We start from the raw sequence: 27,302 nt of genomic DNA on the forward strand, positions 1-27,302 counted from the left end.
CTCCACCTTCAAACCTGCTTGCACTCGCCTCTTCACCTCTTTTTCTCACTCTACGTTGCTCCGAATCATTGACCCTGAGTCCTCAAAGTCCAGCACCTTCTTCACCTCTGCTCCCTGTAATCTCACCGTTCCACCCGGGTCCCTCTCATTTACACACATGTATTCTGTCTTGCTGCAACTGACCTTCATTCTCTATAAGGATCCTCAAAGTCTAATATATCCAATATATCCGAGCAGGTTACAGGAAGTCATAAATAGCATAATTAAACAAAATCGAACTCTATCAGCAAAATTAATTTAAACACATATTGCAGCTCCATGCGCGCTTGGCCAGCCCAAGCAAATATTTAGCAACATAAAAAGTAGAGCTAACATGAAAGGCAGAGCAAGCCACATGATTAGGATCACGCTAACACTCCAGCAAATATCCTCATCCAGCCAGGCAGCTGGAGCTGTTCCTACACTGCTGTTGGTGGCTTAAGCTGCTAAATAAAGACGTGTACATATTGGACAGCCTAACTACTGTAATTACTTACCGAATATCAAACAAATCAAGTAGTAAAACCTATGCTCTTGAATCTGTGCTACTATTCACCACTAAGCAGGATACACTCCCTGAGTTTAAAACATAGATGCAGTTGAAATGTACTATTGCTGATTGCAATGTTCCCAAGCCAGTGCTTTGAGAAATGCTCCAGTATTTTTTAGCACAGCCATAAATACAGTATGTACCATTAGTTCTTGTTGGGAATTTAATTTTCTACTGAGAGACAAAAATTCTACAGGCTAGAAAGAGAAAAGTGTAGAGAGATAACATGTCGAGTCATTACACAAACCTATAACAATAAAAATTGCATATTTTACCACTGATCTGTGGGGCAGCATGACAAATCCAAAACTGTGGTGTGGAAAATTATTTGTCAGATACCAGCTGAGGCACAGCAATCATACTCATGTTATAAGTTGTTAAAACCAGGAAGGGAACATGCTAAATGTCACATTAAGTGAAATACACTGGAAAGTATGCCAAGCATCTTTACGGTCCAAAGCCATGCAAGTGATGCTGCTCAGAGATTTTCTTTTTTTTTTTTTTTTTTACAACCGCACCATAAATCTCCCATGTGATACACTAAGCTAAAATCTAAGATAAGTGATCGACAAAGACTTTAACTATCAGGTCTGGCCAGTTGAGCAAACAGAGAGGCAAAAAAGCTTTTCAAAATAATCTGTGGACTGAAATGTTATCCATCAGCTTCAGTGCTGTGTTACAGAAACCTGACATATACACACCCCGTTTTGTTGTCCTTTCAGATGTGCTGTAAGCTTATGGTCCCTCACCTCATGATAATGCTACAGTAGCTGAGCTGCATTTGTTATGGCCTATTATGTCTAAATTTGACTTACATTCAGTGTAGTTGTGAAATACAAAGCAGGAAAGTAGAATTAGGTCAGATATCTCCAAATATAAAACTCTTAGCTCTGATGCTAAAATTGGACATATAACAAATAAAGACAAGGAAGAAAAACTGTTTTAAGGTTGCTTCCATGTGGCTGACTATTTGGCATATATGAGGTGAAGGTACCACTCATGATACCTAATTTAGGCAAGCATGAACTCTTCTCCATCTGGGACAGTGTTGTGTACCACCTATTAACGCCAAGGCTGTGTAGAGAGTGAGTGACAGGTTCGAGCTCGCACCTGTTCTTATATAAGATTCACAGGTGTATGTGTCAGATGTATCCAAAGGCTTAGCATCTGTTCCCGTGAGAGAGTCAGCCTTAAAGGTCAAGAGGCACACACAATAAAATTATTGCATTTGTCACATTTAAGTTTCAGTTGTGTAAAGGTTGCATTTTTAAAAAGAGGCAACATTTCTTATTTTACCTGTCAAAAATTGTAGCTGGCACAACATGAGTTTGTTCACCTGATGTGCAGAGCTAACAACCTTAAACGCCATACATTTATTCACAATGGGCTGATTTAATGCAAGATAGTAAGCAACCTTTTTACGTGACTCTGAATGCAGCACGATCCAAAATCCTTACCATTGTATTATACTATGTAGTCATGCATTCATTTCTGGGTGGTGGCCGTTCTCTCTGATCATCCCAGATCATTTTGTTTAACTCAATAGACAGCAAGGCAATACCCTCTTTTCAATGTCAGTATACAGACTTGCCTTTCAAGGCTCACTGTAAATCAGACTAGTGTTACAGAGACTGTGTGAGAGAACATAAGGGACATTGTGAACATTTACAAATAGCTCTGCAATAAAAAAGATCATATTTCTTAACCTGGTGACAAAATGAGAGGGAGGTGCAAAACAGTCTTAAGAATTTGTTAATTGATGAAAGATGTGCTGTATCATTTTAGAGAAGTGGAATTTCGTTCACAAAATGTTCACAAATTGATACAATAAATGCCAAGATAGAGGCAAAAGGTAGTTTAGTGAAGAAGACAATATGCAAGAGCAACAAAGGAAGGTTTACCCAAACTCGTCTCCTTTAGCTCCCCACTGCAGCAGCAGCAGCAGCAGCAGCAGGACTTTAACTCACAGGAGTATTTGCTGCGCTCCAGACTCCGGATTGGTCGGAGCTTCTTCTTTAAGCCAATGGGCAGAAAGCAACGCTAATGTCCTTTCCCTGTGACCGAGCATCGTGCGCCGCTGAGATGTGGTGACAGAGAGAGAGAGAAGTCAGACCAGGTTCCCCTCAGTCCTCTTAAATGCAGCCAGTATCTAGGGGTTAGAATTATCGCTTTGCACAGCTCCGGGTCACTTTGTCGGCACGGTGTCTCACCTCCTCTGGACTTTTCATCTTATGCCAATGAAACGCAGCGTGACTCGCTTTTCTCACTTCAGGATTATTGGGACTCGTTACACTGCGACTGAACACTTTAGGGGTGAGTGGACCAAGTCATGTTGATTTCCTTTTAGGAGCTGTCTTTGGGTTTGCGTGGGCTTTCGTGGTGAACTGTTTCAAACCTTACTGTTTGTGTGGAAAAGAGAAATGCGTAAATGTGTTTGTGCATTTATTATCAACAATGCATGGTGATAAACAACACATGAAGCATCAGCCCAAACACTAACCAGACTCTCTTTAATTACTTAATCATCTAATGTGGCTTTGCGCTTTTACGCGGCAACGTCTCCAAAGAGACAGGTTTTACTTTTCCTGTGCGTGTAGCCAAACTAACCCTAAAAACTTGGTTTGAGAGGGGCGCGTGGAAGTGCGTAGTCCCCCCGGGGGTTCTCCAGATGTATAGACTCAGCTGTCGCCTGTCATTTGGGTGACAACTGGTCGGCGCTCCCGATTACAACTGCAGGGTTCATAGCTGTGGAAAGTGCTACTGAGGGAGCGAGAATGTGGTCGCACAGCCTCATGGAGTATGACACTCTCGCTTTGTCCAGTTCTGATCATGATGCCTAAGCTGACAAAGCCTAAGCTGCAACACGGTAAACAAGTTTGAATTTCGTGGAAATTGTAGTTTAAATGTTTCAGTAATTGTTTTCATTAGTACAACTTAGGAATATTTTCTTCTTTACTACTGTGCCTTCTTCATATAGATGTTTCTCAGGCACTAACTGGTGTTTTGAAAACAAAACTTAAGCCAAAGTGACTCATGAAGGGCCACAATTTTTTGCAGAGCAGTCAGCTTTTGGTATTTAGCTTAAAAGCTGCCGTAGCATATTCATCACTACTTGTGGACCTCACAGAACTTAACATGCCATGAAGTGTTTCCTCGGGAGAACAATGACACACCCTCAAGTTCCAAGCATTTCCAGCTTCAGCTGTGATAGAAAGTGCTAAACCTACAAGGCACAGGAGAGCAGTTACTGTTATTTTTAACCGGGGCAGCCTAACACAATGTTTTGCTCTCAACGGAGCTCAGTAAGCATCACCATAAGCCATTAAATCCTGTGCATGGCCTCTTGGGAGATGACAGAATGACAAACCCACTTGGCTCAGACTGAGCCCAGAGTCACACTGGCCTGAAATCTGTCACTGTGGGCACAGCTGACAAAAGCAGAGCGCTGCTGATACCAGGACAGTTCAACTTGAAGCCTGTCAGGTAGGTCACAAAAGTCCTAGCACATGCCAGAGTCTTTATTAGGACACATTCAGTGAAACTGGGTCCAAAGAAATGGAATTGTACATTGGAGCACTTTGACAGCACAATATGAACACAGGGTCTAACTATAGGTGTAAGTGTAGCAGAAGATTCAAAAAACAGGTACTTTGATTTATGATTTCAACACTTTTGACTCTATGTCACAGATATTGTTTTTTTTCTCTGGGACACTATCCAGTAAAGGAAGTGGATAAAGGAAGAAATGCTTAAAGTGAGTGTTAGCCACACAGATGCAGGGAGGAGAAAACTTAGAACCAGGGTGATGGTGTCACCTAGTGGCAGGAAGAGAGGTTGACGACTGTGCTGCTTAGGAGTCAGTGAAAGTGCAGCAGCAGGCTGAGATGGAGCAACTTCACCAATGAATAAATCATAAACATATATTTTACTGTAAATATAAGCTGTGTATAAATGTTTAAGTAGGCAAGGCATGTGCATATATTCAGCCATCTGCTGCAGGTGGGAATTCTACGTGAAGTCATTCATAGTCTCCAAATGATTTATAAGTGGTGTTTTTGGAGCCACTTCACACACCAAACTGCTGCTTCTCATCTTTTTTTCCGTGAATCAAAGGTACCATTAATAGAATCAAAAGACTCACAAGAAGGGGAATAAAATAGCCTTATTGGAAACAGTTCTAATGCTCATCAGCCAATTTGAAGTTAACAAGGGCTCGCTTGGTAAATATACAATATGTTCATTGATTATTTTATTGCCAAAGAGCAGGAGTTAGGATCAGCAAATCGCTACAACATTAGTACATTTAGTGCCCAGCAGGATGGGTGGAGGTGGAGACGAATCGCAGACACGAGACCAAATTCAGACATAAACAGTCGAGCTTGTCGTGGTGTGTGTGTGTGCGTGTGTGTATGTGTTCGTCCAAGATGGACAGAGACAAAGCGTTCACCAAAACGCGTGTGTGTGTATGGCTTGTCTGTAGGTGTTGGACAGTGCATGTGTGTGTGACAGACACCCAGCTGAGTTTGAGTGAGGAGAATTTAAGTCCCAGTACCTGAGTGTATATGTTTCCCACTGTTGATTTAAAAGCCCAGTACCAGTGAAATGTACACAGAGGCCTGTTTGTGCAAAGCTAGAATGAATCACCCTCGCGTCCGCGTAAATCGCCGGCAAGCCAAACACTCTGGCAGCCTTTTATCCCCAGACGTGGTCCAGCTCACCGCAGCCGGGCTAAAAGCAGAGCGGGACAGGGCTGTGTGTTGTGAGGAGCTGTCAGGAGGCCAGTCTTTCATGGCTCAGGATGGAGAGATGTGGCATAGAGCCGGGTTGCCATAGACAAACTCCAGAGAGCAGAGCCCGTTGACTGTAAACTGTTTGTGGTAGGTTGGCAGGAAGCTGGATGAAATATGGCTTGTTTAAACGTCGGTGGTCCCCGAATCTGTGGTCACCGGGCCTGGCTTAACCGACGGTGGCCCGCGTGGTCCAACGTTTCAGCACTGTTACTATTGCGGTGGTACAGTGTGGGATAACCACTGTAAGTGCTGCTATCTGTGAGAGAGATTGTAACTTTGTGCTCTCCAGGCAGTAAAGTTCCCCCCTGTGTCTTTCAAACAGCATCATGCATGAGAGTCGGTGTGGCCTGCCTGAAGCAGTGGCACACATTGCATCCACATGCTAAGCATTATTCTGAAGCGATTAAAGGTGGTTAGTGATTTAGCGCTTCCAGGCACAACTCTGTTTATTAGGAGCTGCAGGATGATGTTAGCGGATAACGGGTGTGGCTCACATACTAGAGTTTAATGCCCCAGCAGATCTCTGGTAACAATGCGGCATAATTGCGGGACCGACCGCCAGACCACCACGCTGATGAAAGTCATACTTGACACACATGTTTAATTATCAGCACCGTGTACAGGCATGATGCTCAGCTCTGGATGAATAGTGGATAATATGATGCAGCTTATTATCAACATGTCAGTGTTTGATTAATGTTAATGCCAAACAGCAGCAACTGAAGCGATGGAGCTTTTGGAAAGTTCATCCAACCCAAACCTGATGAAGCCGTGTTTGTGCTTCTGCCCTCCAGATCCATAGGGATCCATCCCAGCAATCACAGCGTCACAGGGCTAGAAGCAAAAGAAAACATATTACACTGAGATACTCATTAAAAGAGCCCAGCTCATTTCCCCGGCACACAACAGGGATTCAGTTAAAGCTTTCCGGACCCCCAACTGAAAATATGCAAAACACACACACACACCCTCTCCCCTCTTCTCCTTCCTGTGGCTCTTGTTCCTCCTGCCCTGTTGGAATTGTCACAGAGGTGGAGTCAGTGAGCGTGGATGACATGGAAAAGGTCAGCGGGGTTTAAAAATGGACTCTGCACACCAAATGATTTTTGGAATAACAGCAAAGGTATTTCCTGAGATTTTTCAGAAAGGTTACAGTTACGGACAGTGGGGGCAGCTGCTGGATGTCAGCCAGAATACACCTCTCAGACCATTTACGCCATTTACTATTTATTTCGTTTTACAATGCCTTTGATTAGGCCTTTTCGCGCATCCCGCAGTGCTGAATTTAAATATATGAAATAAGAAGATTAACAGTAACACAAAGCAGCATATCAATACCTGACTCTCTTGAGAAATGATGTGAAGTGCTTCTTTGTCTTTTTGTTGGCAGAGGACTTCCATCCAGAAATAGTTAGTAATCTGTATGCCAGCAGAAATGCCCCACAATGGATGCTACACCCCCTCAAATTTCCACCCTTTTAGCTCCCACATTGTGTTTATAATTCAAATTTTAGAATCAATTTTCTGAAGTTATGAGCAACGACTCTGCACTAGGCTTAGTGTTAGTGGATTTTAACAGCTGGACATTTGCTAAGAAACATGATCAGAACTGAATAATTTCCTTCTTGGCCTATTTTCAGTTATTGTGTCGACTGTATTTTGTCACCCTCCAGTCTTCCACCTCACTTTATTACAATGTGTGCTTTTTATACTCTTTCATTAATAAAGGAAGGTTTCACTGAGAAGCACAAAAGTGCCTTGATTGCGTTTAAACACATTCACACCTGGAAGCTGCTCAGTATAATCATGGTGTGTTCTATTTGTCCTCAGAAGTCACCAGCCTGCTTCTGGAACATTCAGCCCACCACTGCCCCAGCTTCTGTTGTTTTTAGTCTCATGTTTTTTTTATCTTCTTGTTGTTCTGCTCTGCTTTATTGCTGTGTCTCATAACACATATTCTTATTGTGAATCTATTTTTTTTATGTTTTCATCAGTTTTATTCTCTTATTTTTCATACATAATGTACTTTCCTGGTTTTTTCCTCTCTTACAGTCTGTCTGCTACCTTTCTGACTGACTGATTATTATAATATTCATAAATCATAAAACAGTGTGGCCTAGGACAGGCTCAATCATCAAGCAATTCTGTGAGTAGAAAAATATTACATCAGTAGTATTTAAAAAATTCAGCATGCGCAGCTTATCACAGCTTATATTTGGATCTAAATAACTCAGAAATATGCTATCTAATCATATAGCAACATAGCATAGCTTTTGCCCCATTACTGCTTTGAGCAAACATAAAGCTTTTCATGCAAATGTGCACGCTGCACCACAGTTCATGAAGGGAAGTCAATGGTTTTACTATGCACCAGGGTGTATGCAGTTGAAGAACACAACCTTTCACCTGCACACAGAAAGACAGTTAGCTCAATGGCCGTGTCAGGAAAGAGAACTTATTTCAGTCAAACATCAAAACAGTCTTTCATTTTTATTTTTTTGTCCTTTTGGCTTTGTCCCGTGAGTTCAGGGTCGACACAGCGGATCATTGTCCGCATGTTGATTTGGCACAGTTTTTACCCCGGATGCCCTTTCTGACGCAACCCTCCCTTATTTCTACTGGCACTGCACAGCTGGGGATGGGAATGGGCTGTTAGGGTTTCAGGGTCTTGCCCAGAGACACTTCTAGATAAAGCCGGGACCGGGGATCAAACCACTGACCCTGTGGTCCGTGGATGACTGCCTTACCACCTGAGCTTAAGCTGCATCTTATGCATATGCATCTTATTTATCTTCAATTTTCTTCCTGTAAAAGCAAAGAAAACTGGAAAATTTCTTACCACTTGTTACCACTTGTACTGTAATGTACTTGTTTTTACATCTGCTAGGCCTGTTACCATGGAGACCGAGGAAAATGCATGTATGTGCCTTCCTCCTTCATACGCATTGCTAACTGCCTCTTCCCTCTGACAATAAAAATGGTAAATGGTCAACAATGTTGCTTCTCATTCACAAGGTGCTCACTTGACCTATAAGGACGAACCACAGTCGAACCACTGACCCTGTGGTCTGTGGACAACTGCCTTACTCAGCCCTAAATGATGAACACAGCTTTCATGATTTCGCTTTTCTACAAACTTTGGAACACTAGTATTCTTACCTTTTCAAGATCCGACTATTTAGGAATAAACTCAAAATTTTTGGGGACAGGACATTTGTCCTATGCTGATATGTCACGAAAGCTGTGCTCTGGTCTAATTTAATTAATCTCTTAGCACAGAGGAAATGTATTATCAGTTAAACAATCATACAGTTCAGTAAAGGCAGACAATGTAAGATAACATACAGATGGGTCAATATTGACAAAGGCCAAATGAGGACATGTCTTGCAGAGCAGCAGCCTGAGGCCCACAATGGGCTCACTGAGCTGACACAGAAACAGTTCGTTTGGCCACAACAACCTGACGGCAGCTCCTAGTGAGAGGCCAGTTCAAAGAGTCAGGCTTTTGTTTGCTATGCTCGCACTGTCTTCCTGTTAGGGGCTGGGCTCCCAAAGAAAACAAGAGCAGTGGCTGACCAGATGTGCACAGCTGTTTATGTGTCCCATCTGTAGGCAAAAATATACACTTGACCATTCAGGAAGAATCTTTTATGTTGTTGTAAAGGAGCAAGGAAAAGAAGAAATTTGAAGATGGAACCTTATGGAAAGGATTATTATTTTTAGAAACACACACACTGCATGTATCCCCACTCTGTCACATGTTCCTTTTTACTGGCTGAACATAGTTTGGCTGTTAATGACTTCACTATTAGAAGTTCCAAAAATAACATACTGATGCTGACAGAAACAGACGTATTACATGCTAAGTTTCTAATAATAAGCTCTGCCCTTGAGAACCGGTATCCTTACTTTGGATGATAAGGTGGCCAGTTGTGTCTTTTTTCCATTCCACACATACACTGAGCCAACACACACATGTATAACACTCACACAGATCCCAAGCTCTAATGTCCACATGTCTGGCCTGTATTCCTGCTAATCTGACTAAGGCCTCCTGAGGGCTCCTGATTGGATCTTGCTGGACCAGACATGCACACGGTCCATAACACCCACACACACACACATCAGTTCCTGACTCACACACCTATCAAGGTTTTCCAAGTTGTACCTTAAAACAAGTCAGAGTTGTGTAAAAAGGCCCACTTCGCCCTTCATACTGAATTTGTAAAGGAAATGAAATTTTTAACAAACTATTGCTTGGAGTCTGCATGTGCCGATCTGAACTGGAAGTTGATTTACTCTTAACTGGACATGAAAAATAAGTTAAGTGCTACAGCAGCCAATGGCTTTTCATAAAGATAAAAGAATTACATTAAATAATTCAGTGCAGATCACTAAAGGATGAGTTGGATGAGAGAACCCATAGATGATATTATTAGTGTGTGTGAACCTCTTGTTCCCCCTCTCAACTGTGACATTTGTTCTTGACTTGAACAAAAGAAATATATTCTGCTGACAATGTGTATAGATGTACTGTCTGCATTTCTAGGCACATTATTGCCTTCATAAGACAGTGGATAAAAAGGTGAAAAATGAAAAACTATTTTAAATATAGTGGTAAAAGCCAAATGGTTTTTAGTTAATACTATTTGCATTGTTATCACATACACAAGCCCCTTACTCTCAGCCATGTCACAGCAATTCCCCTCTAGACAATATGTTAAAGGTTTTTCAAACAAGTTAAATGTTAAAGTAGCAACAAAGGCAACTCAGTCTGGCAAACAGATGCATGGATAATTAGGCAAAACTTTACTTCCTAAGATGTAGGACTCAACCACTTTTACCTTTCAGAAACGCATATATATAAGCAAATCTAACAACCAGTCTCAAATAGTTCAGAAGTCCAGATGGCTCCCCTCAGCCTAAACATCCAGTTGGACATCTCATAATGAAAGCAGGTCTTGGAGTTTTTTTTTTTTTTTGCCTGTACATTTCAATGTGAGTCACATGAGAAGGTCAAGGGGTCAACAACATCAGAGCAACAGGGAGCCTTCCAGGGTAGATCACTGGGCCTCTCCTCTGCTGTTTTTACTACGACCTTAATGACTTAAATTGTGTCCAATTAAGCGGCGCTGGATAGAAGCATCCCCACTCTCAGCGTTGAGAGTTCCCTCTGTGCTATGCTATGGCGCTGGAGCATGTGTTTAATTAGAACGCTCCAAAAAGACTGTACCGGAGTGTTTCTCCAGGAATGTTAATAATTAGTGGGATCCTGACTGCGCAGCTCTTAACTGTTTTAGAGTATTGTTGGATTCCACGGTTTGCCTTTTGAAGCCGTGCGGCTCAGGGAAATGCTTCCACGTGTTTAACTGGATCCTCTTCTTCTACAACAACTTGCCCATTGGGTTCGCACCCAACTCCTGCCTGTTATGTTACGGCGGTCTCATTCATGTTCATTTGAGCCTGAGGCTGGAAACAGACAGGAAATAGTTTTCTTGCCGTTTGAAAGATATAGTGTTTGAACTTTGAGGAACACTGATGCGAAACGCCCACATGTGTGAGGTTTAAGTGGCGTGTGAGGCTGAACAAAGGGCGGAGTGGGGTTATAAGCATAAAAAGTTAGAGAAAGGTCGCAAATGTTGAACCTGGACATTGTTGAAGGGGCTGTTTAAACAGGACTGGCGTGGAAATGAAAGCAAGAAAGGCAACAGCCCATAGAAAAATGTGCAGACTTTCATTAACGACATTGAAGATGATGGCGTAAACAGAAACTAGCTAAATCTCACAGGTGTAGGTGTTAATGGGGCTGGTCTGTCATTTTATGTCAGTATTCATCCAGTTTGTCCATGGAGACCCCTTACGATGGGTTTTGCCCTTTGCTGATCTAATCCTTTTGTCAGTGCAAGTGTGTAATGTATGAGAAGCCCATTCATTCTCAGCCCGCTCTGTGTGTAGACAGCCACAGGCTTTTGTTGAGTTATAGTGTCCTCAAATAAAGTAGCTTCCTCCTTTTAACAGCCCCAGGAGCTCTGTCGCTCCACTTCCCATTGTTCCCAATGAGGTCCTGCTTTTACAACTAGGTGAGAGGGTGTCAAATTTAGGGTGAAAAATGACCTGTCCCGACTGTACATCTCCGCAGTGTTTGGGAAAGCAGTTAGACAGCAGTGTGTTTATGACGACCAGTTTGCTGACACTGGGCTTTGTTTGGCAGAGGTTACTTCCTGAAAACTGCATTGCATCATCTGTGATACAGCAGCGTTACAGCAAATTAAATGAAGTAGGAATAAAATGTTTTGATTAGTAATCTCTTCGTGGATTGTTTAAATCAAATCAGGACCGTTGAGGCTGAAACTGATTATCTGCCTCACAATTCTGATGTTTGCTTCATACATTAACATCACCCACACGATTTGCTAAATGGTAATTTATTGTGACCTTTTTTTGTTCCTTTTTAAATCGGAAAATGAAATTGTCAGCTGGAGGCGAACAGTTCGCATGCGACCATATCTCATTACCAATTTGGGTCAATAAGGTTTGGTCTTTTTCATTCTGATTTGTCCTGCTCAAACACATGATCTTTGGTGAGGTCAAGTGAGTCGATGCTTCTCTTAAATTTTTACAAATGCCTCTTGTCAGAAACTAAGCTTAGATCTAAGCTCTGCCCTCAGCTGCCTCCAATGTGTCAGAGTGAAACACTAAAAGGGGTTATGTGAGGGTTATAGGGCTAACAAGCCCACGGTCTGACCTGAGTTTGTCAGCACCAATCTAGCTAAGTCAATATCAATGCGCTGACTGCTCCACCAGTTGACCTTTTCCTCCTTCTTTCAAGGCGTAAAAAAGGATTGTTGTTACAGTAGAGTGGTAGACTTTTATTGGCCTTTACAACTGAGGCTTTTGTTGGGCCTATGTCCTGCTAATACCTGCTAGCAAGTCATTAAATCCTTGAGAATGCCTACTTTTTATAAGGTATTCTCAACAAGGGTCATCAATGACAGTAAATTAGAGACTGACCTTCCCTTTGCCCCTTTAGGTCCCTAGTTTATGACGCATCTTAGGAACAAGATTTGACTCATTTAAACAGATGACACCAGTCCTAAATTAATGCTTGTGTCAATCTTTGAACAACCTTTCACGGTGGGGATTATATGCTTACGGTGAGATATAATAGCATTCATCTTTGATTCGATGCTTTGTTTTATGGGTCCTTTTTCTTCAAGGACTTGTTTGGACCAGAGAAGAATGCAGTTTTATCGTTGGGCGTTGGTTGTAATGATGATCCTCCCTGTCCTGTCATTGTCAGGGCATGCTGGTCATGGACTACCTCGCCGCTAGCAAAGGGTATTTTTGTTTTCTTTTATAGCTGCGAGAAGGTGCAGACCAGGTGTGAGGTGCTGTTCAGGTCGTTGTAGCTATGACAGGGGAATGGGCTGTAAAGCCCCAGGGCCACAGATTTATGGGTCCACTGGTGCTCTCTAAGGTCAAAGGTCAGGGATAGAGACTTGTCCAACTTTATATTATTCAGCTATCTGAGGCGAACCTTGAACTGGACAGCCAGCTACTTATAAATACGGAGTAATACAAACTTTCCAGCTAAGAGACAAGAAAATGTCTACAGATGCCCTTAAATAGTTTTCACACGTCAGTTCAGTGTCAAATGCCTTTGTTTCCCTATGGCACGCCGCCTTTACATTTGAACTTCAGTTAGCTCCTTGAACTTTTAAACATGTTCCTCAACTTTCTTTAAAATCTGGAAGTTTTAAAAGACAGCAAGCATCTTTTTTTTTTTTTTTTAAATAAACTTTTTTTTAATTTAAGCTTCAAAAGTGTCAAACTCGTGGCATGAAATAAACATGTCACTCATTTCTACATTTTAAAGCAGGTATATAGCTATCTGCCTACTCACACTGGTGTTGCACATTAGGTTTTGAAGCTTTCGTCCAGATTAGTTTACCATCATGGCTTTGCATTTCATGAGCGTCTCCCGCACAGGCAGGATGCTGTGTTGTCCCTCCCCTCTAAGACTTGCTAATGGAGCAGGGTGCTGAGTCTTTGGGACAAGCACAAAGGATTGCTGTGAAAGGGTGCCTCGCCTCTCTGGCCTTGGCTGCTACAATGGCTTTGCCCACACACACACACACACCTTTAGAACATGCACTAGGTAGGAGTTAATGCACATTTGCTCACATGTTACGGATAAAACTTTACTTTTATTCCATTCGACACTTAAAGGTCTAAGCTTTTTAAAATGCAAATGATCGTAAAATGACAGTCGCCAAACTCAACCCACACAGTGATATTTGAGCACGTAATAGCGTGAATGTGAAGCGGCAGTAGAGGATTAAAAGTGTCACTTAGTCAAATGCTGTCAATCATGCACAGGTAACTAAAGTAAGAATCCTGCCAATCATTTGTCCACATGTTGATTTGGCACAGTTTTTACACCAGATGCCCTTCCTGATGCAACCCTCCCCGATTTCTACCGGGCTTGGGACCGGCACAGCACGGCTGGGGATGGGAATGGGCTGTTGGGGGTTCACTGTCTTGCCTGGGGACATTTCAACATGTGGTCGGGAGGAGCAGGGTGCGAACCTCAGACTCCATTATGAATTTTTTGTGACTGTAAATGTTTCGAAAAGTGTCGCTGCTTCAGCCACTTGCACAGCATTGATCACCGTCTGCCCTGTTATTTTGGCTCCTAGTTCAAGACCCACAGTGTAAATGCTTCACACGTGTTCAACTTCACAGAATTACATCCTGACGTCATCTCCACAAAATTAAACAGCTGCTAAAATGTTTATAAAGAAAGCAACTCTAGCTGTTTAATAGATTCCCAGTAAAATGTTCTACTGCTTTGTGTTACAGTCTTAAACTATGTTAACCCTTTCCAGCAAAAGCAGTGAAAAGGATAAAGTTGTAGTTAGTTAAGTATTTAAAAAGGCATAAATATAAAATGTTTGTCTGAGAAAAAGTAGAACTTTGACGTTACAACCTAACAGTCACAAACTCTGCAACTGGCCAGGGTTGGACCTAAAATGCTCACTTTGGTTTTCTGAAGCAACAGGAGAACAATCTCGTACTGACATTCCTGCAAAGGTGAAGGAGAGGCAGAGGTCAACTGTGTCCTCTATAGGCAGTTTTAAGGTTTATAGAACAGATGTAGGTTCCACTCTGTCCAATACATGACAAACACAAAGAAGAGGCTTGGGTATCTGACTGTGTATCTGTTTATTTGGATTGTTTCAATCTGTGTATGTTATTCATTATATTGGATTATACATGTGAGTTAGGGCTACACCCAAATTGCATAATAATAGTTGTTAAACTGGATCAACATCGCAAAACTTAAAGTATTCACTTTAGTAAAAGGGAAAATAAAGCACCACTGTAGATTATTACATACAGTGATGTTGATTGGTTCTGGATTTGTACAGTAGCATAGGACTAGACAGATTCCCATAATATAGTCACAAGGACACATTTTGCATGACTTAACAAGTTGAGCTATACAGTGTTGGACATTTTTAACCCTCGCTCAGTCGCTGTTAAGCTGATAATAACAGCTTTCTGGAAGGACCTTAGTGATTCATTTGTGTGATCGCTGCTCTGATTTAGAATTGCTGACATCATGTGCAGTTAGTGGTAAGTGTTATGTGAAACTGAGCCAGGAACTCGTAGGATCGGAAGCAGTTTTTCATAGCGGGATAAATAAAGCGTCTTTTGTTCGCCAAATTGATCACTCTGTAATCACATTGTTCTCTGTTCTCTGTAACTCGCCGAAATTTTAGCACACAAGAAGAGAGAAACAAACCACCAGACAAACCAAATCCTGACTGTAACCTTCACCACCTTCCCCACATCTTTGAACTGTTGATAGGGATGGAGAAAGAAGAGTTTCTTGTGAAAGTTGTTGTGGATATGAGGTGGTCAGTGTGGTTAAAATAAAAAGCTCGGCTATCACTGATGTGCTGCTTAAAGGCGTAGGTCCTGCTGAAGCTCTACCGGTGGTTCTCATTTGGAAGGATCTGTTTGTAGTACAAGAGGAAGGTCAGCGGAGAAAAGATGCCTCGCTCCTCCATACCCTACCGTGACTGGCTGCTCTAAGGTTAAGGGGCCGGGCTGAGGTTAAGAGGGTTGGATTGGGGGAAGGAGGAGGAGGAGGAGGAGAGGGTAACCATCTGGTGAAGCTCCTCCATGTACACACACGTGCACACACCCCTTTCAAACACTCTCTCTCCCACACAGTCAGACACACAGTTTTACGGGCTCAGCTTTGATATGTGCTGTTACTGTGCTGACAGCTCTGCTAGAAAAGGCTGACTGCTTCTGAGCTTTGGGGATCTTGCATAGATGTGGAGCCCAGAGGCTGGTGAAGAAGTTAGGACTGGATATAGTGGTGATAACATCCTTTTTCCTGCTCACCTCAGGAGAGTTGGGCTACACTGAGGTAAGACTGACGGGGAATTGACTGAAGATGTAATCAGGTTTCTGAAAGGAATGCGCACAAAAAAAAGCCGAAAAAAGTGAAGATGTTAAAGCATTGCAATCTAATTCATTCTGAACTGTCTTTTGGCACTGGATAAAAAAAGTCTCTGATTTCAATTCGTAAAATGAAGACGTTATAAATCCCGGTATTGCTTTGCAACTTCAAATCTTTGCTGGCATCAGAGTCTGTCTTTTTATTATTTAACATGAAGGGTTTTAGTTCTCCTATACTGCAAGCTAAATGGCCTGGGATGCAAATGTTTTTGATGTCTGCTGTGTGACAGCAGCGTGTGTGTTAAGTCTTAATTCAGCCCTATCAGTGCATACAGGTGGTCTTCTTAGTGTAGTGCTCTGTGGGGATGTCACTCCCATCCATTTGGTCTTGGAAAACACTGGTCAGCTTGTGGAGACCTCCCTTCATGGCTGGGGCAAACTCCAACCATGCATAAACCAAGCTCTTCTCTGACCCCCTTGTCGGATTTCTAGCAGTATTACCACCTTGGTGTAAGTTGAGCTGCCTGGACATAAAGAAGGAACTTCCCAAGTGTTTTGCACTTTTTGGTTTCATGAAGTGCACTTGGCTTATTGGACCATTCATTTTCAGATTTAGACGTAAAGGATAGTTTGGGTAGTACATATACATAAATGCAATTAAACTTCCCTCTGACTACCCTATTAAAATATCACTCTACTTCTAGCTGAAAAATTATGACATCACTTGGAGGAACATTTAGTTCACATTATGTTATACTGTTGTTCACACTATGGAGGTTGTAATCATAGTCAACCTGCTTGTCCAGGGCTAACCCAGATGACATCATCTGAACTCCTTATGATGAAAAACTCCTCTGGTTGATGTCATCTTCAAGCAGACAAAGTTTTTAATATAGGGAAGTCAGAGAGAAGTTTAAATGCAATATTGTACGTTTACACCCTAAACTAAAGTCATAGAAAGCAAGTTGTAAATTGATGCTAGTTTTTTCTTTTAGAAGTACAACACAAGTTGGCAAGACTGGCATTTTAAGATACGTGTGTGTACATAGAGAGCAATAGTTTGCTGCATGTTTTTCTGCAGTTATAGCATACTGTATCTTGTCTGTCAATAAAAAAAAAATATTTTCCTGGGTTCAACCTCAAATAAGCAGAAAATCCTGTTTTTCTCTTGAACTACATCTTATGCTTGCTGAGCTTGCAGGAGCCAAGTTAAACATGTTGGGCCAGTCCAAAGTGACAGAGAGCACTGTGTTAGGTTGTGTGCATGTCCATCATCAACTTCCTAGAGGAATATAGACAGTAATTGAGACCAGAACCTGCTTATTTTTCCTATGCACTCTCAAGGGTTGTTAATCCAAAGCTCCAGTGTCTGGATTTCTGGGGACTCTGGTTGGTCTTGTTGAATGCTCTTTAAAAATGTCACTGGCAGCTGTATTTATTGGGCAATCACAGCATGAGGTCCTGTCAGAGTTCTATATTCAACAAAGTGATAACATTTCACTGGGGCTAACGTGTGAAGTTGAGCCTCCACAGTAGTTTCTAAATGCAAATACAGATTAATGGTTATTTGGTCTTTAATAAATCTGTACCCACTTATTCATGTAAAGCTTACTGGAATACAAGCTTTCTATTGGTGTCATTGTGCACTTTTTTCTACAACACAAACCTCTTCATTCATTCTAAATAACAAGTGGGATGTTTTTAATCTTCATTCACTGGGATCCTCAAAGCATAGATGTGAGCTTCTCTCTTTCACCTCCCTTGTGGTAAATTTCCCCCATTTGTGGAATTGACATTAACATTTTCATACATGTCGGTCAACCCGTTTTATCTTCCGTCTGATAGCACCCCACCACCACCCTCTGGCCCTCTGTAGGCAGATCAGTCAGATATGCAGTCCTGGAGCTCCTAAAGCCATGTTAACAAGCACCTTTACAAAAGAGTGAGTGGCTGTTAAACATTCGGGACTGCAGGGGTCTGGCAAGTGTGGGAGGAGGGCAGGGCAGGGGGAGTGAAACAGTGAGGAGGGTGAGTTTGTTAGGAGAAAACCTAAAAGCGAATGAGTCAGAGAGTTGGCACGTCCGTATAAGCATGGTTAAGTTAGTCAGCTCAGTGCTTCTGTCATTCAAAAAGTTTAAGGACGCATTCAGAATCTGACAAAATCCACTGCATGACTTCTAAGGGAAAAATTAGCATGGAAGCAGATGTGGTTGTATGAGAAGAGGGTTTTGCCGTATACACTGAGTTCTACGTATCCTGTGTTCTTCTGCGCAGGCCTGGCTGAAGTTCATGCCTGACATTCCTGTGAGTCAAGTTTGGGTTGTGTGAGACATCCTTTCAAAAACTTGGCCAACGTGTGAAAGCAAACATCTTTTTAACAACTGTAGCACATGAGTGAGTGCGTGCACGATAATCTGTGAGGATGTAAAGACAGGGTCTCTTGGCTCCTGACTGAACCTGCCTATAGTTAGCCCACATCTCCTACGTGAAACCCAAGCTTCTCTCCAACAAGGCCACATTTTTGGAGGTTATTTTGGTCTCATTTGCAATTCAAATGATGTGAATAGAACAAGACGCTGTCTTATATCTTACCCTGTGCTCTCATCAGAAGACAGGTTATCTGGGTTTAAGGGCTTTAACTGTCATGTATATGGAGATAACACACCACATCTTCAGGAGAAAAAATAGAGTAACAGGAGGACAAACAGGCTCTTGATGGAACAAGCCTTCAGTGGATTCCTTTACAAAGGCACTATTGTTTCACATATTAGAGGCATTTTAATGGAACATGCCATAAGCAAATCTGACTGACTTGACAATTCAGAGTACAATGCAGTCACAACTCCCCCCCCCCCCCCCCCCCCCAAAAAAAAGTAATTGAATCCACTGACACCACTATCCATCATTCTTACCATGCTTGTTGTTTACAGTGGTGAGGAGTGGTGTAGGCTGACCTGTCCTTGAGGAAGATGACTTGATAATAATAGCCAGTAGCCGCCTGGCCTAGTATGCAGAGTGTGGAGCACTTAATCAGCCACTGGAGGGTCTGCCTTGCCGCTATCTCATAAAGAGTTGTCACTAAACGAGAAGCAGGGTACATAAGCAGCTACTCAGACGAGATTTTTACGGTGCTGTGGGTGGGGATCACTTTAGCCTATAGCAGCCCGCATCTATATGTCTGCATGCCTGCGTCCACGTTGGCTTCAAACATGCATTGCATTCCTTCTTCGTGCACACTCCCAAGGGCAGCCAGGCATACATTTCATTCTAGGAGAGAGGGTGCAGATTTTTAGGCCCCTTTACTGTTGTGCCTGTGTTCAAAGGCTTTATTCAAGTGTGTCTGGTTTTCTCAGCTGTTTATTCGCGGCCCTCTGTGCCCTTGCCAGCCGTAGGGGGTGCTGGCTCAGGGGGAGGTGGTGTAATGACCAAGCTGCTGAACACTGACTGGGCTCCCATTTGATCTCAGCTAGAGCCCTATGGATAGCAAACTAGCATTCATAATCATTCAGCCTCAACCAGTGAAGGTTTTGACAACAACTGCTGCAAACTTTTTATCACACAGAACAAGTTCATAAGCAGAACATGCACTCTTGCTAAAGTGAGTTTGCTGATAAAATGATTCTTCTATTCTTGTGCTGCTGTTAAACTGTGATGTTACAATTCCAATTTGCGTATGCAAGTTATGGTTGACAAAGATTAAACTAATTCAAACTACTTTTCGTATTTCATGCAGTGGTTTATTTTCTACCACACAGACCTAGAAATGCATTAGTTGACTATGGCCACCACACACATAGTCTAGGTCAACACTATGCCAGTCTTTGATCTCCGACTACTTCACCTGTTTGCCATTGTTGTCTTCATCTTAAAGAAGAAAGAGTGATCAGACACTGATCACTGACACTGAGCAGGTTGGAAAACAAACAGTCCAGAGAAAAAGGGGAGCTGAACGAAGAGACCAGACTTGTGGACATTCCCCACATGGTGGCCCTGTCTCAAGGCGAGGCCTTTGTTTATACAGCCCTTTGGCTCAACTGATCAAACTAGTATCAGATCCTGTGTGGTGGTCCCTCTCGGGGCGGAGTATGACGGAGCACTTCAGCAGGCTGAATTGATGACTCATTCAGTCTTAAGCTCTGCAGATAAGCTAAAAAAAAAAAAAAATGCAGCCTGCAGTTGCAGTTTTTTCTTTTTTTACTTTTGTATTGATGACAGGCTGAATGAGTGTATGGGAAAGGGAGCTAGACCAAGACCAGGGATACATATATAAAACCCTAATTCCACTATGTATTTTTTGCATTGTTAACTGCTTGGTTTGCCACTGTAATGAGTTCAGACGTCACCTCATGAAGATTCGGGAATTTCCTAATGGTCTGTATATCCTCAAAAGCCACATGAGGAGGGCACATGTTTTACTGCCACCACAATAGCAGTGAAAGGGTATAGTTCTCTTTATGAGTGTCTTTATGAAGTAGACTCATCATCAGAAGTGAACCAACGAAAAGGCTATAATGGGGTTTTGAGAAAGGCTGTGGGCCTCATGAAACAGACCGTCTTGGTGTGATTCAGCTGGCGGTTATCATTCAGTGGAATGGCACTGACATGAGAACACCAGATTAGATGGAGTGAGGATAGTATTATGTGGGGATTAGTTAATGCAATGGCGTGTTAACCAAAAGTTCTTTTTTTCTATCCTGATACCAATTCCCCTTCCATTTCTTTCCCTCATCTTTCTATTTTTCTAGTAAAAAGAGTCTGATGAGCCTGCCGAGTGCAGCAGGGTCTGTGGTTGGCGTCCAGGGTGGAGCACGCCAGCGAGACCTGATGATGGAATCTAAAGTCAGTAAGCTGACTTCTAGCTTCCAGCGCAGCTCCACCTCCGATGATGACTCCGGCTGTGCGCTGGAGGAGTACGCCTGGGTTCCACCTGGTGTTAGGCCTGAACAGGTGAGCAAAATGGATTTGTTCTCAATGCTATTGATCGGGAAATTCATTGAGGTGTTTTTAAGCTGATCTTAGGCTGATCTCCAGGATATGGCCCTGTGGAGTATGAAGAAGACTTCAAGCATGGTGTTTCTCTTTAATTCTGGTATCTATTTCATTGGTTCACAAATCATTCATTCCCCAAGTCTCCACAGTGAATACTAGTGTATCCTCTTGATGCAGAATAAAAACAGCTCTGACCTGATTCTAACTCCCTTCTAGCCCATTTGATGGCCCAGATAAATGCTATTCAGCACATTACCAAATAACATCCCAACTACAGCCTCTGGATAACGGAACCTGTGGGACAGACTGCATATTTCATAAACCTTTTGCATGGTGCTATTGTTCGAGGCCGACTTGTCAGGCTCAACCAGGCAGCCACTTAAAGACAGGATGTGTGTACTTTTAGTTGCAAACTGCGGTATAGCAGCCTGCTTGTGATTATCAGAGATCAGTTAGGAGAAGGACTTTGTGGGTCAAGACTACTGCTGCTGGCAGGATCAGAAATCAAGGGGCCTTCTTTTAATGAGTCTTCTCCACAAACACAAGCAGGGCTGTTAGTTGTGTCCGCAGGGCAACCAGTATGATGTGGCACTATCCCAAATCGACAGTGTTTTTCCTCTTCTCCCCTCAGTTTCTGTCTTTTCTTGCTGTGACTCTCTGGTCCTCTCTATCCCACTTCCCCTGTTAAACAATACACATGGAAGCAATGAGAGGGTGATGGGCTCGAAGAGATGCATTCACAGCAACAGAGAAGCCTAATTCCCAAACACGCAGGGCCTTTTGTTTGGGAAATGCGACTGTAATGCCTTTACAGCGGCTATTGCCCCGAATGGACCATGTATTATGGGTCATCATTACAGTAAAGAAACACATAGGGCCTGGTGATAGCTGACCCTAGGGAGCTGGATGAGGGGTAATAGCAGGATGAAAACGTGCATAATTTATGGTAGGTGGCAAACGTTGGGTTGACTGCCGGGGTAAATTGCTGCTCCCCCCCGCCTTCTAGACGACCAAAGCTGCAGGAAGCCCCCCCGCCCCCCCAAAAAACCCAGAAAAAGCACATCCCACCTTTTTTTTCTAGCTGGCTGTAATAGCCCCCTTTCTCATAAAGTTTAGCTTTCAGTGGTCAGCCCCAAGGGTCAAAATGCCACCGCAACAGGCTGCTTTGTCCTTTCCCTGTAGAGAAAAGCATATGACTTAAGGAATACAACCTTCAAATTGATTTGACCCGTTGACCTGTTTTGACATCTTTAGTACAGATTTATGAAGAAAATGATTCCTGCAGTGCCATCATCAACAACGTCGCTGCCGTGTTCTCTTTTGAAATGAAGCTGATTTTAGGGTTAAGGAAAATACTTTAATTCCAGAAAGTCAATCTTCCATACATTTGCACAGAGCTGTCCCAGAATGTGTCTAATGACAAATTAATGTGTTGGTTCTTCGGTTCCTTGGAAAACCACTTTAATAATATGGGCTGTTCTGTCCAAGATCATAAAAGTAATATATTGCTATGATTCAATGGATGAAATTTACTTTAAAAGGGTCAACCTGGGGAAGAGCTATATGTTTAGAATGATGACCACACATTCTTGTAAATATATGATTTGGAATGGGTTTCATTTGTCTCGTGTGGGGATTCACTGAACTTTTACCTTCAACTACAACTACTAGATTTTAAAAATGATTTTTTTGTGTCTCTCACAAATATCGCCAAAATGTAGTTTCTCATCTTGGAGATTTATAATATTTTTTGATAATTAGCCTGATCTCTTTACTTTATGCCATGATATCAACAGGTCCAGTTGTATTTCTCCTGTCTGCCTGAGGATAAGATCCCCTATGTCAACAGTCCAGGAGAGAAGTTCAGGATCAAGCAGCTTCTCTACCAACTGCCACCACATGATAATGAGGTGAGAATATTTTGCATGCATGTGCATAATTCGAATATCTTAAAATGTATCCCACTAGGTTCTTTGATATACTTTATTTTATTTGAGTAACTTTATCTCTCGCTGCCAACTAAACCCACAGCCCCACCATTTCCATGCTAACTCACAAATGTGAGCCCTTGGCATTCACATTGACATCACACTGGGATATTTTTGTTCAGTCTTGTAGACATGTAGTGGGGGCACAATGTGACTTTAGAATTGATGATTTTATGATGTTTGCCAGGAGCCCCCACCAGCAGGATTCCTGTCATAGCAGTGGTTTTTACAAGGACTGCTCTGCAGGAGAGAGGGATGCTGATTGAAAGAGGCTTTATGTGATGCCACCACCACAGTGGCACCACAGTTCGACTTGGCTGTCTCTCATCCTTTGTTGCACGTCCTCTTGATTTCACTCTAAACACAGACCTTGTTTGTGTAAATGTCTGCTTTCCCTCTTGTTAAGGCTTTAAGGAACATCAAAAAGGCCTGTTGTAAAAATGAGGTTCCCAATCAGGGACTATGGGTGTAGGAAGGGCAAGCCGGGGTCAAGAGCTGCCTTTGTTCAGCATGCTGTGGTATGCACTCTGCCCTCTTTCATACCTACCTAAGATTATAACCTTCATAAGAGACCAACAGTCTTGCAATTCTCTTGCAAGTCTTGAACTACTTGAGCAAAACTCAAACTCATACCCAACTCAGCAATTTTGCTTTTGCTTTACGACCTCATTTCTTGATGCAAACCTATGCGATTGAAAGTGGCCTTCTTATCAATGATTTTTTTACATTTCTCATCAGGTGCGTTATTGCCAGTCCCTCAGTGAGGAGGAGAAGAAGGAGCTACATATGTTCAGTGTCCAGAGAAAGAAGGAAGCACTGGGGAGGGGCACAATAAAACTGCTGCCCCGCAATCTTCTGAACAGCATTTGTGAGCATGTATGTTTACTGTCTTTACATGTATAATTTATGACTGTAAATGGGTAGTAGTAGGACAGGGGTAGTGGGATGAAGTTGTTTAAGTGAAGTTAAAGGAAGTTTGTGACCATTTTAATTTTTTTTTATTACAAAAGCCTTTATTTAAACAAAAAAAAAGATTTGCTTCCTGCTCTTGTTGCAGCTCCTCAGTGTGTATTTGGTTAATCTGAATGCAGTGTTAACTAAATCCCCTAAGGACAGTTAAAATACAGATCTCTGCGCCAGCAATGCTATTCAAAGTCACCTGTGTACTAAAACATCTTTTCTGCTGATCGGTTAGAGGATTTCACTTCTCCTAATTTCATCCCCAAATAAATTGGAACTACAGCTAATGTGCGATGTCATTTCCGAATGTTTTAATCAACTTTGTGATTATGTCTGCACATTGCAGTGTGGTGAAAATGTCAATGGTGGAGAAATGGCAGTGTTTGCCTCAAGGGCCGGCCCTGGGCTGTGTTGGCACCCCGCATGCTTCGCCTGCTCCACATGTAACGAACTGCTGGTGGATTTGATCTATTTCTATCACGATGGAAAGATCCACTGTGGAAGGCACCACGCTGAGCTACTCAAACCGCGCTGCTCGTCCTGCGATGAGGTAAATCACAAAGCTGAAATAGAGAGAGAAACACATCCCTGACTCTGGATGTGTTTCTAAAGTTTATGGCCTTTCTCCAGGATTTCTCCAGTATCTCCTTGATTTTAATCGTCCACATACATCTTTTTCAACAGATTATCTTTGCTGATGAGTGCACAGAGGCAGAGGGGCGCCACTGGCACATGAAGCACTTCTCCTGTTTTGAATGTGAGACTATTTTGGGGGGTCAGCGCTATATCATGAAGGATGGCAGGCCATACTGTTGTGGCTGCTTTGAGTCTCTCTATGCAGAATACTGTGAGGCTTGTGGAGAACACATTGGTAAGGAGGAGGACTATTGAGAGCTAAAACACAACATGAGGTGATTATTTTAGCCTTTATGGCAGTGTTACCAACCATCTCAAACTTTACCCTTTTCCAGGTGTTGATCATGCTCAGATGACCTATGATGGGCTCCATTGGCATGCCACTGAGAGCTGCTTCAGCTGTGCTCAATGTAGGGGCTCTCTCCTGGGTTGTCCCTTCTTGCCACACCATGGTCGTATCTACTGCTCAAAAGCCTGCAGCCTGGGGGAAGATGTACATGCCTCCGATTCCTCTGACTCCGCATTCCAGTCAGCGCGCTCACGTGAATCCCGTCGCAGTGTACGTATGGGCAAGAGCAGTCGCTCCGCTGACCAGTGTCGACAGTCGCTCCTTTTCTCACCCTCTGTGAACTACAAGTTCCCTGGTTTCAGTGGAAATGCTGATGACACGCTGACCAACAAGCTGGCCCACATTAACTTATCTGATGAGCATCACTGGAGGGGGCGTGGTGAGGAGACCGAGGCACCAGAAGACCAGGTTGAGGAATGGGCTGACCATGAGGACTACATGACTCAGCTGCTGTTAAAGTTCGGGGAGCACGGTGTCTTCCAGCAAGCCAGTGACTCCAGACCAACAGATTTCTGGATTGCTGAAAAGGATGCCAAGGCGAAGCAGGATTCTTCTAAAGCTGGTAGTGGTAGTGCAGGAGGAAGGGGAAGCCTGGTCAGTAAAAAGTACCAGGGTGACATGTACTGGAACCAGTCACAGGATGGTCTAGGGGACTCTGCCTATGGTAGCCACCCAGGACCAGCAAGCAGTAGAAAGATCCAGGAGCTGGAGATGGATCATGGTGCTGGAGGGGGCCTTCAGGGAGAGGAACCACAATGGTACAATGACTCTTTAGAGTGTATCACGGACGAGTTTAAAAAAACAGATCAGTCTGTCCGAGATTCCATGGACTCACTGGCTCTCTCCAATATTACTGGTTAGTAGACATAACATGATGCATTAGATCTAAAAACATGTACAAAATTGGAAATAGTTGGTCTATAACTGTCTTGAGTTCAGTGACTCAACTTGAGTCAAGTCATTTTGCAAACATTTTACATTTTATTTTCTCTCTCCTCTCCAGGTGCCTCAGTAGACGGAGATAGTAAAGACAGAACTTTGATATATTCCTTGCAAGGCTTCCATGAACTGGAGACAGAAGATTGTGAGAAAACCAGTAATATGGGCACGCTTAACTCCTCTATGTTACACAGAAGTGCAAATTCTCTGAAAAGCCTTATATCTGAGCAAGAGGAAGAGGTAGAGGAGAATGTTCAAGAAGAGGAGGAGGTGGCTCTACCTGAAGACAGGCCTAAACCTCATTTCCCTGCCCTCAGGAGGACACGTTCACAGTCTAGGCCTCAGCAAGTCAAATTCTCTGATGACGTGGTGGATAATGGCCATTATGGCAATCTCCCAGTGCGTCAGCCCCCTATGAGCGAACGGACTCGCCGGAGAGTGTACCACTTTGAGGAGAAGGGCCAGGAACTTCACTCTGGTCACCGCCATCAGCATCACAGGAGGCGTCGCAGCCGCATTTCTCGATCTGATAATGCCCTCAACCTTCTACCCAAGGAAAGGGCTAAAATGTGGCACAAATTGGACCAAAGAGGGAATGCTGTTGGCTCCAAGGGGCACCAAGGCTTTAATGGTCAACCCAGTCCTGCAGCAATGTCAGACTACAGGCTAGAGGGTCCAACCATGGGGAGGTTTATGGGAATGTATGGGGATGAAGACGATGATTGGTGTTCCACATGCACATCTTCCTCTGATTCTGAGGAGGAGGGCTTTTTCCTGGGTCAGCCCATTCCTCAGCCCAGGACCCATAAACACTACTACACAGATGACTTGCCCAACCCTGTGGCAGGCATTTCATCTCCTCACTATAGCCAATGGACTAAGTCCAAGAAGAAAAAAGGGCACAAGGGGAAAAACTGTATAATTTCATAGACTCCAATGAATCCCAGCTTTGGGTAATGCTCTGCCACTGACTTCTGCCTCCTCCTCCTTTTAAAATGCAGTAACAGCTGCTTGCTATTAAATGCTTCACAGCACTCAATTTACCAAGGTATCTGTGTAAGACACAAGTCCTTATTCTGATTCTTCAAAGGTGTGTGCTTTTGTAGCCAACTGCCACGTAAGGTAAGAAAGTGTCGCTATGTAATGCATATTTATAAAACACCATCATAAGTTTGTTTATTTAACATTACAGATATTAATGTATATATTGTAGAATCTAACAAACGACAAAATGCTATTTTTATACCCTTGATCTGATGACTTGCTTTGTTAAAAATGGCATTAGCAGTTAATTTCCAGCTGTTGGTACAAAGCCTTTTCTCCATGAGGGGTGAAACTATTTGAAAAATTTACTGTGATCTAAACTCTTCAAACACGTTTTTTTTCTAGGTGTGTGCACCACTGTGTATTAAAAGGCCTGGTTGAGTGATGTATTTATGGGTCACTGTACTGCAAGCAAATCAGTGTAATCTGTATATATGTACAAACTGGAATTTAAGGCTAAGATAGATGACATGTAATAAAAAAATCTATATCAGGATTTGTGTTTTTTCCTGTACAGAATTATTACATTGTGATAGTAAAAG

General features: G+C 42.8%; 2 protein-coding genes across 3 annotated transcripts in view; one reads left to right on the plus strand and one right to left on the minus strand.

Moving 5' to 3' along the window:
• Positions 1-2,567: 2,567 nt before the first annotated feature.
• Positions 2,568-27,253, plus strand: prickle1a (prickle homolog 1a). 2 transcript variants are annotated; one of them, XM_067500142.1, is made up of 8 exons: positions 2,568-2,902; positions 20,601-20,802; positions 22,641-22,754; positions 23,571-23,708; positions 24,139-24,342; positions 24,477-24,663; positions 24,764-25,633; positions 25,781-27,253. In XM_067500142.1, the coding sequence occupies exons 2-8, from the start codon at positions 20,614-20,616 to the stop codon at positions 26,644-26,646; spliced, it is 2,568 nt and encodes an 855-aa protein (XP_067356243.1). In that variant the 5' UTR covers positions 2,568-2,902; positions 20,601-20,613; the 3' UTR covers positions 26,647-27,253. The 2 variants fall into 2 exon arrangements, with proteins under 2 accessions (XP_067356243.1, XP_067356244.1); XM_067500143.1 differs by lacking the exon at positions 2,568-2,902 and adding an exon at positions 15,605-15,823.
• LOC137125148 (periphilin-1-like) overlaps positions 6,064-27,302 on the minus strand; it is a 42,721-nt gene continuing 21,482 nt past the window's right edge. Inside the window, exon 10 of the mRNA XM_067500150.1 lies at positions 6,064-6,213. Coding sequence (XP_067356251.1) covers positions 6,079-6,213 — 135 coding nt within the window. The 3' untranslated portion in view covers positions 6,064-6,078. The remainder of the gene's footprint in view (positions 6,214-27,302) is intronic.

This window comes from Channa argus, chromosome 4, assembly GCF_033026475.1.
Source record: "Channa argus isolate prfri chromosome 4, Channa argus male v1.0, whole genome shotgun sequence".
In the NCBI taxonomy this organism is placed as follows: domain Eukaryota; kingdom Metazoa; phylum Chordata; class Actinopteri; order Anabantiformes; family Channidae; genus Channa; species Channa argus.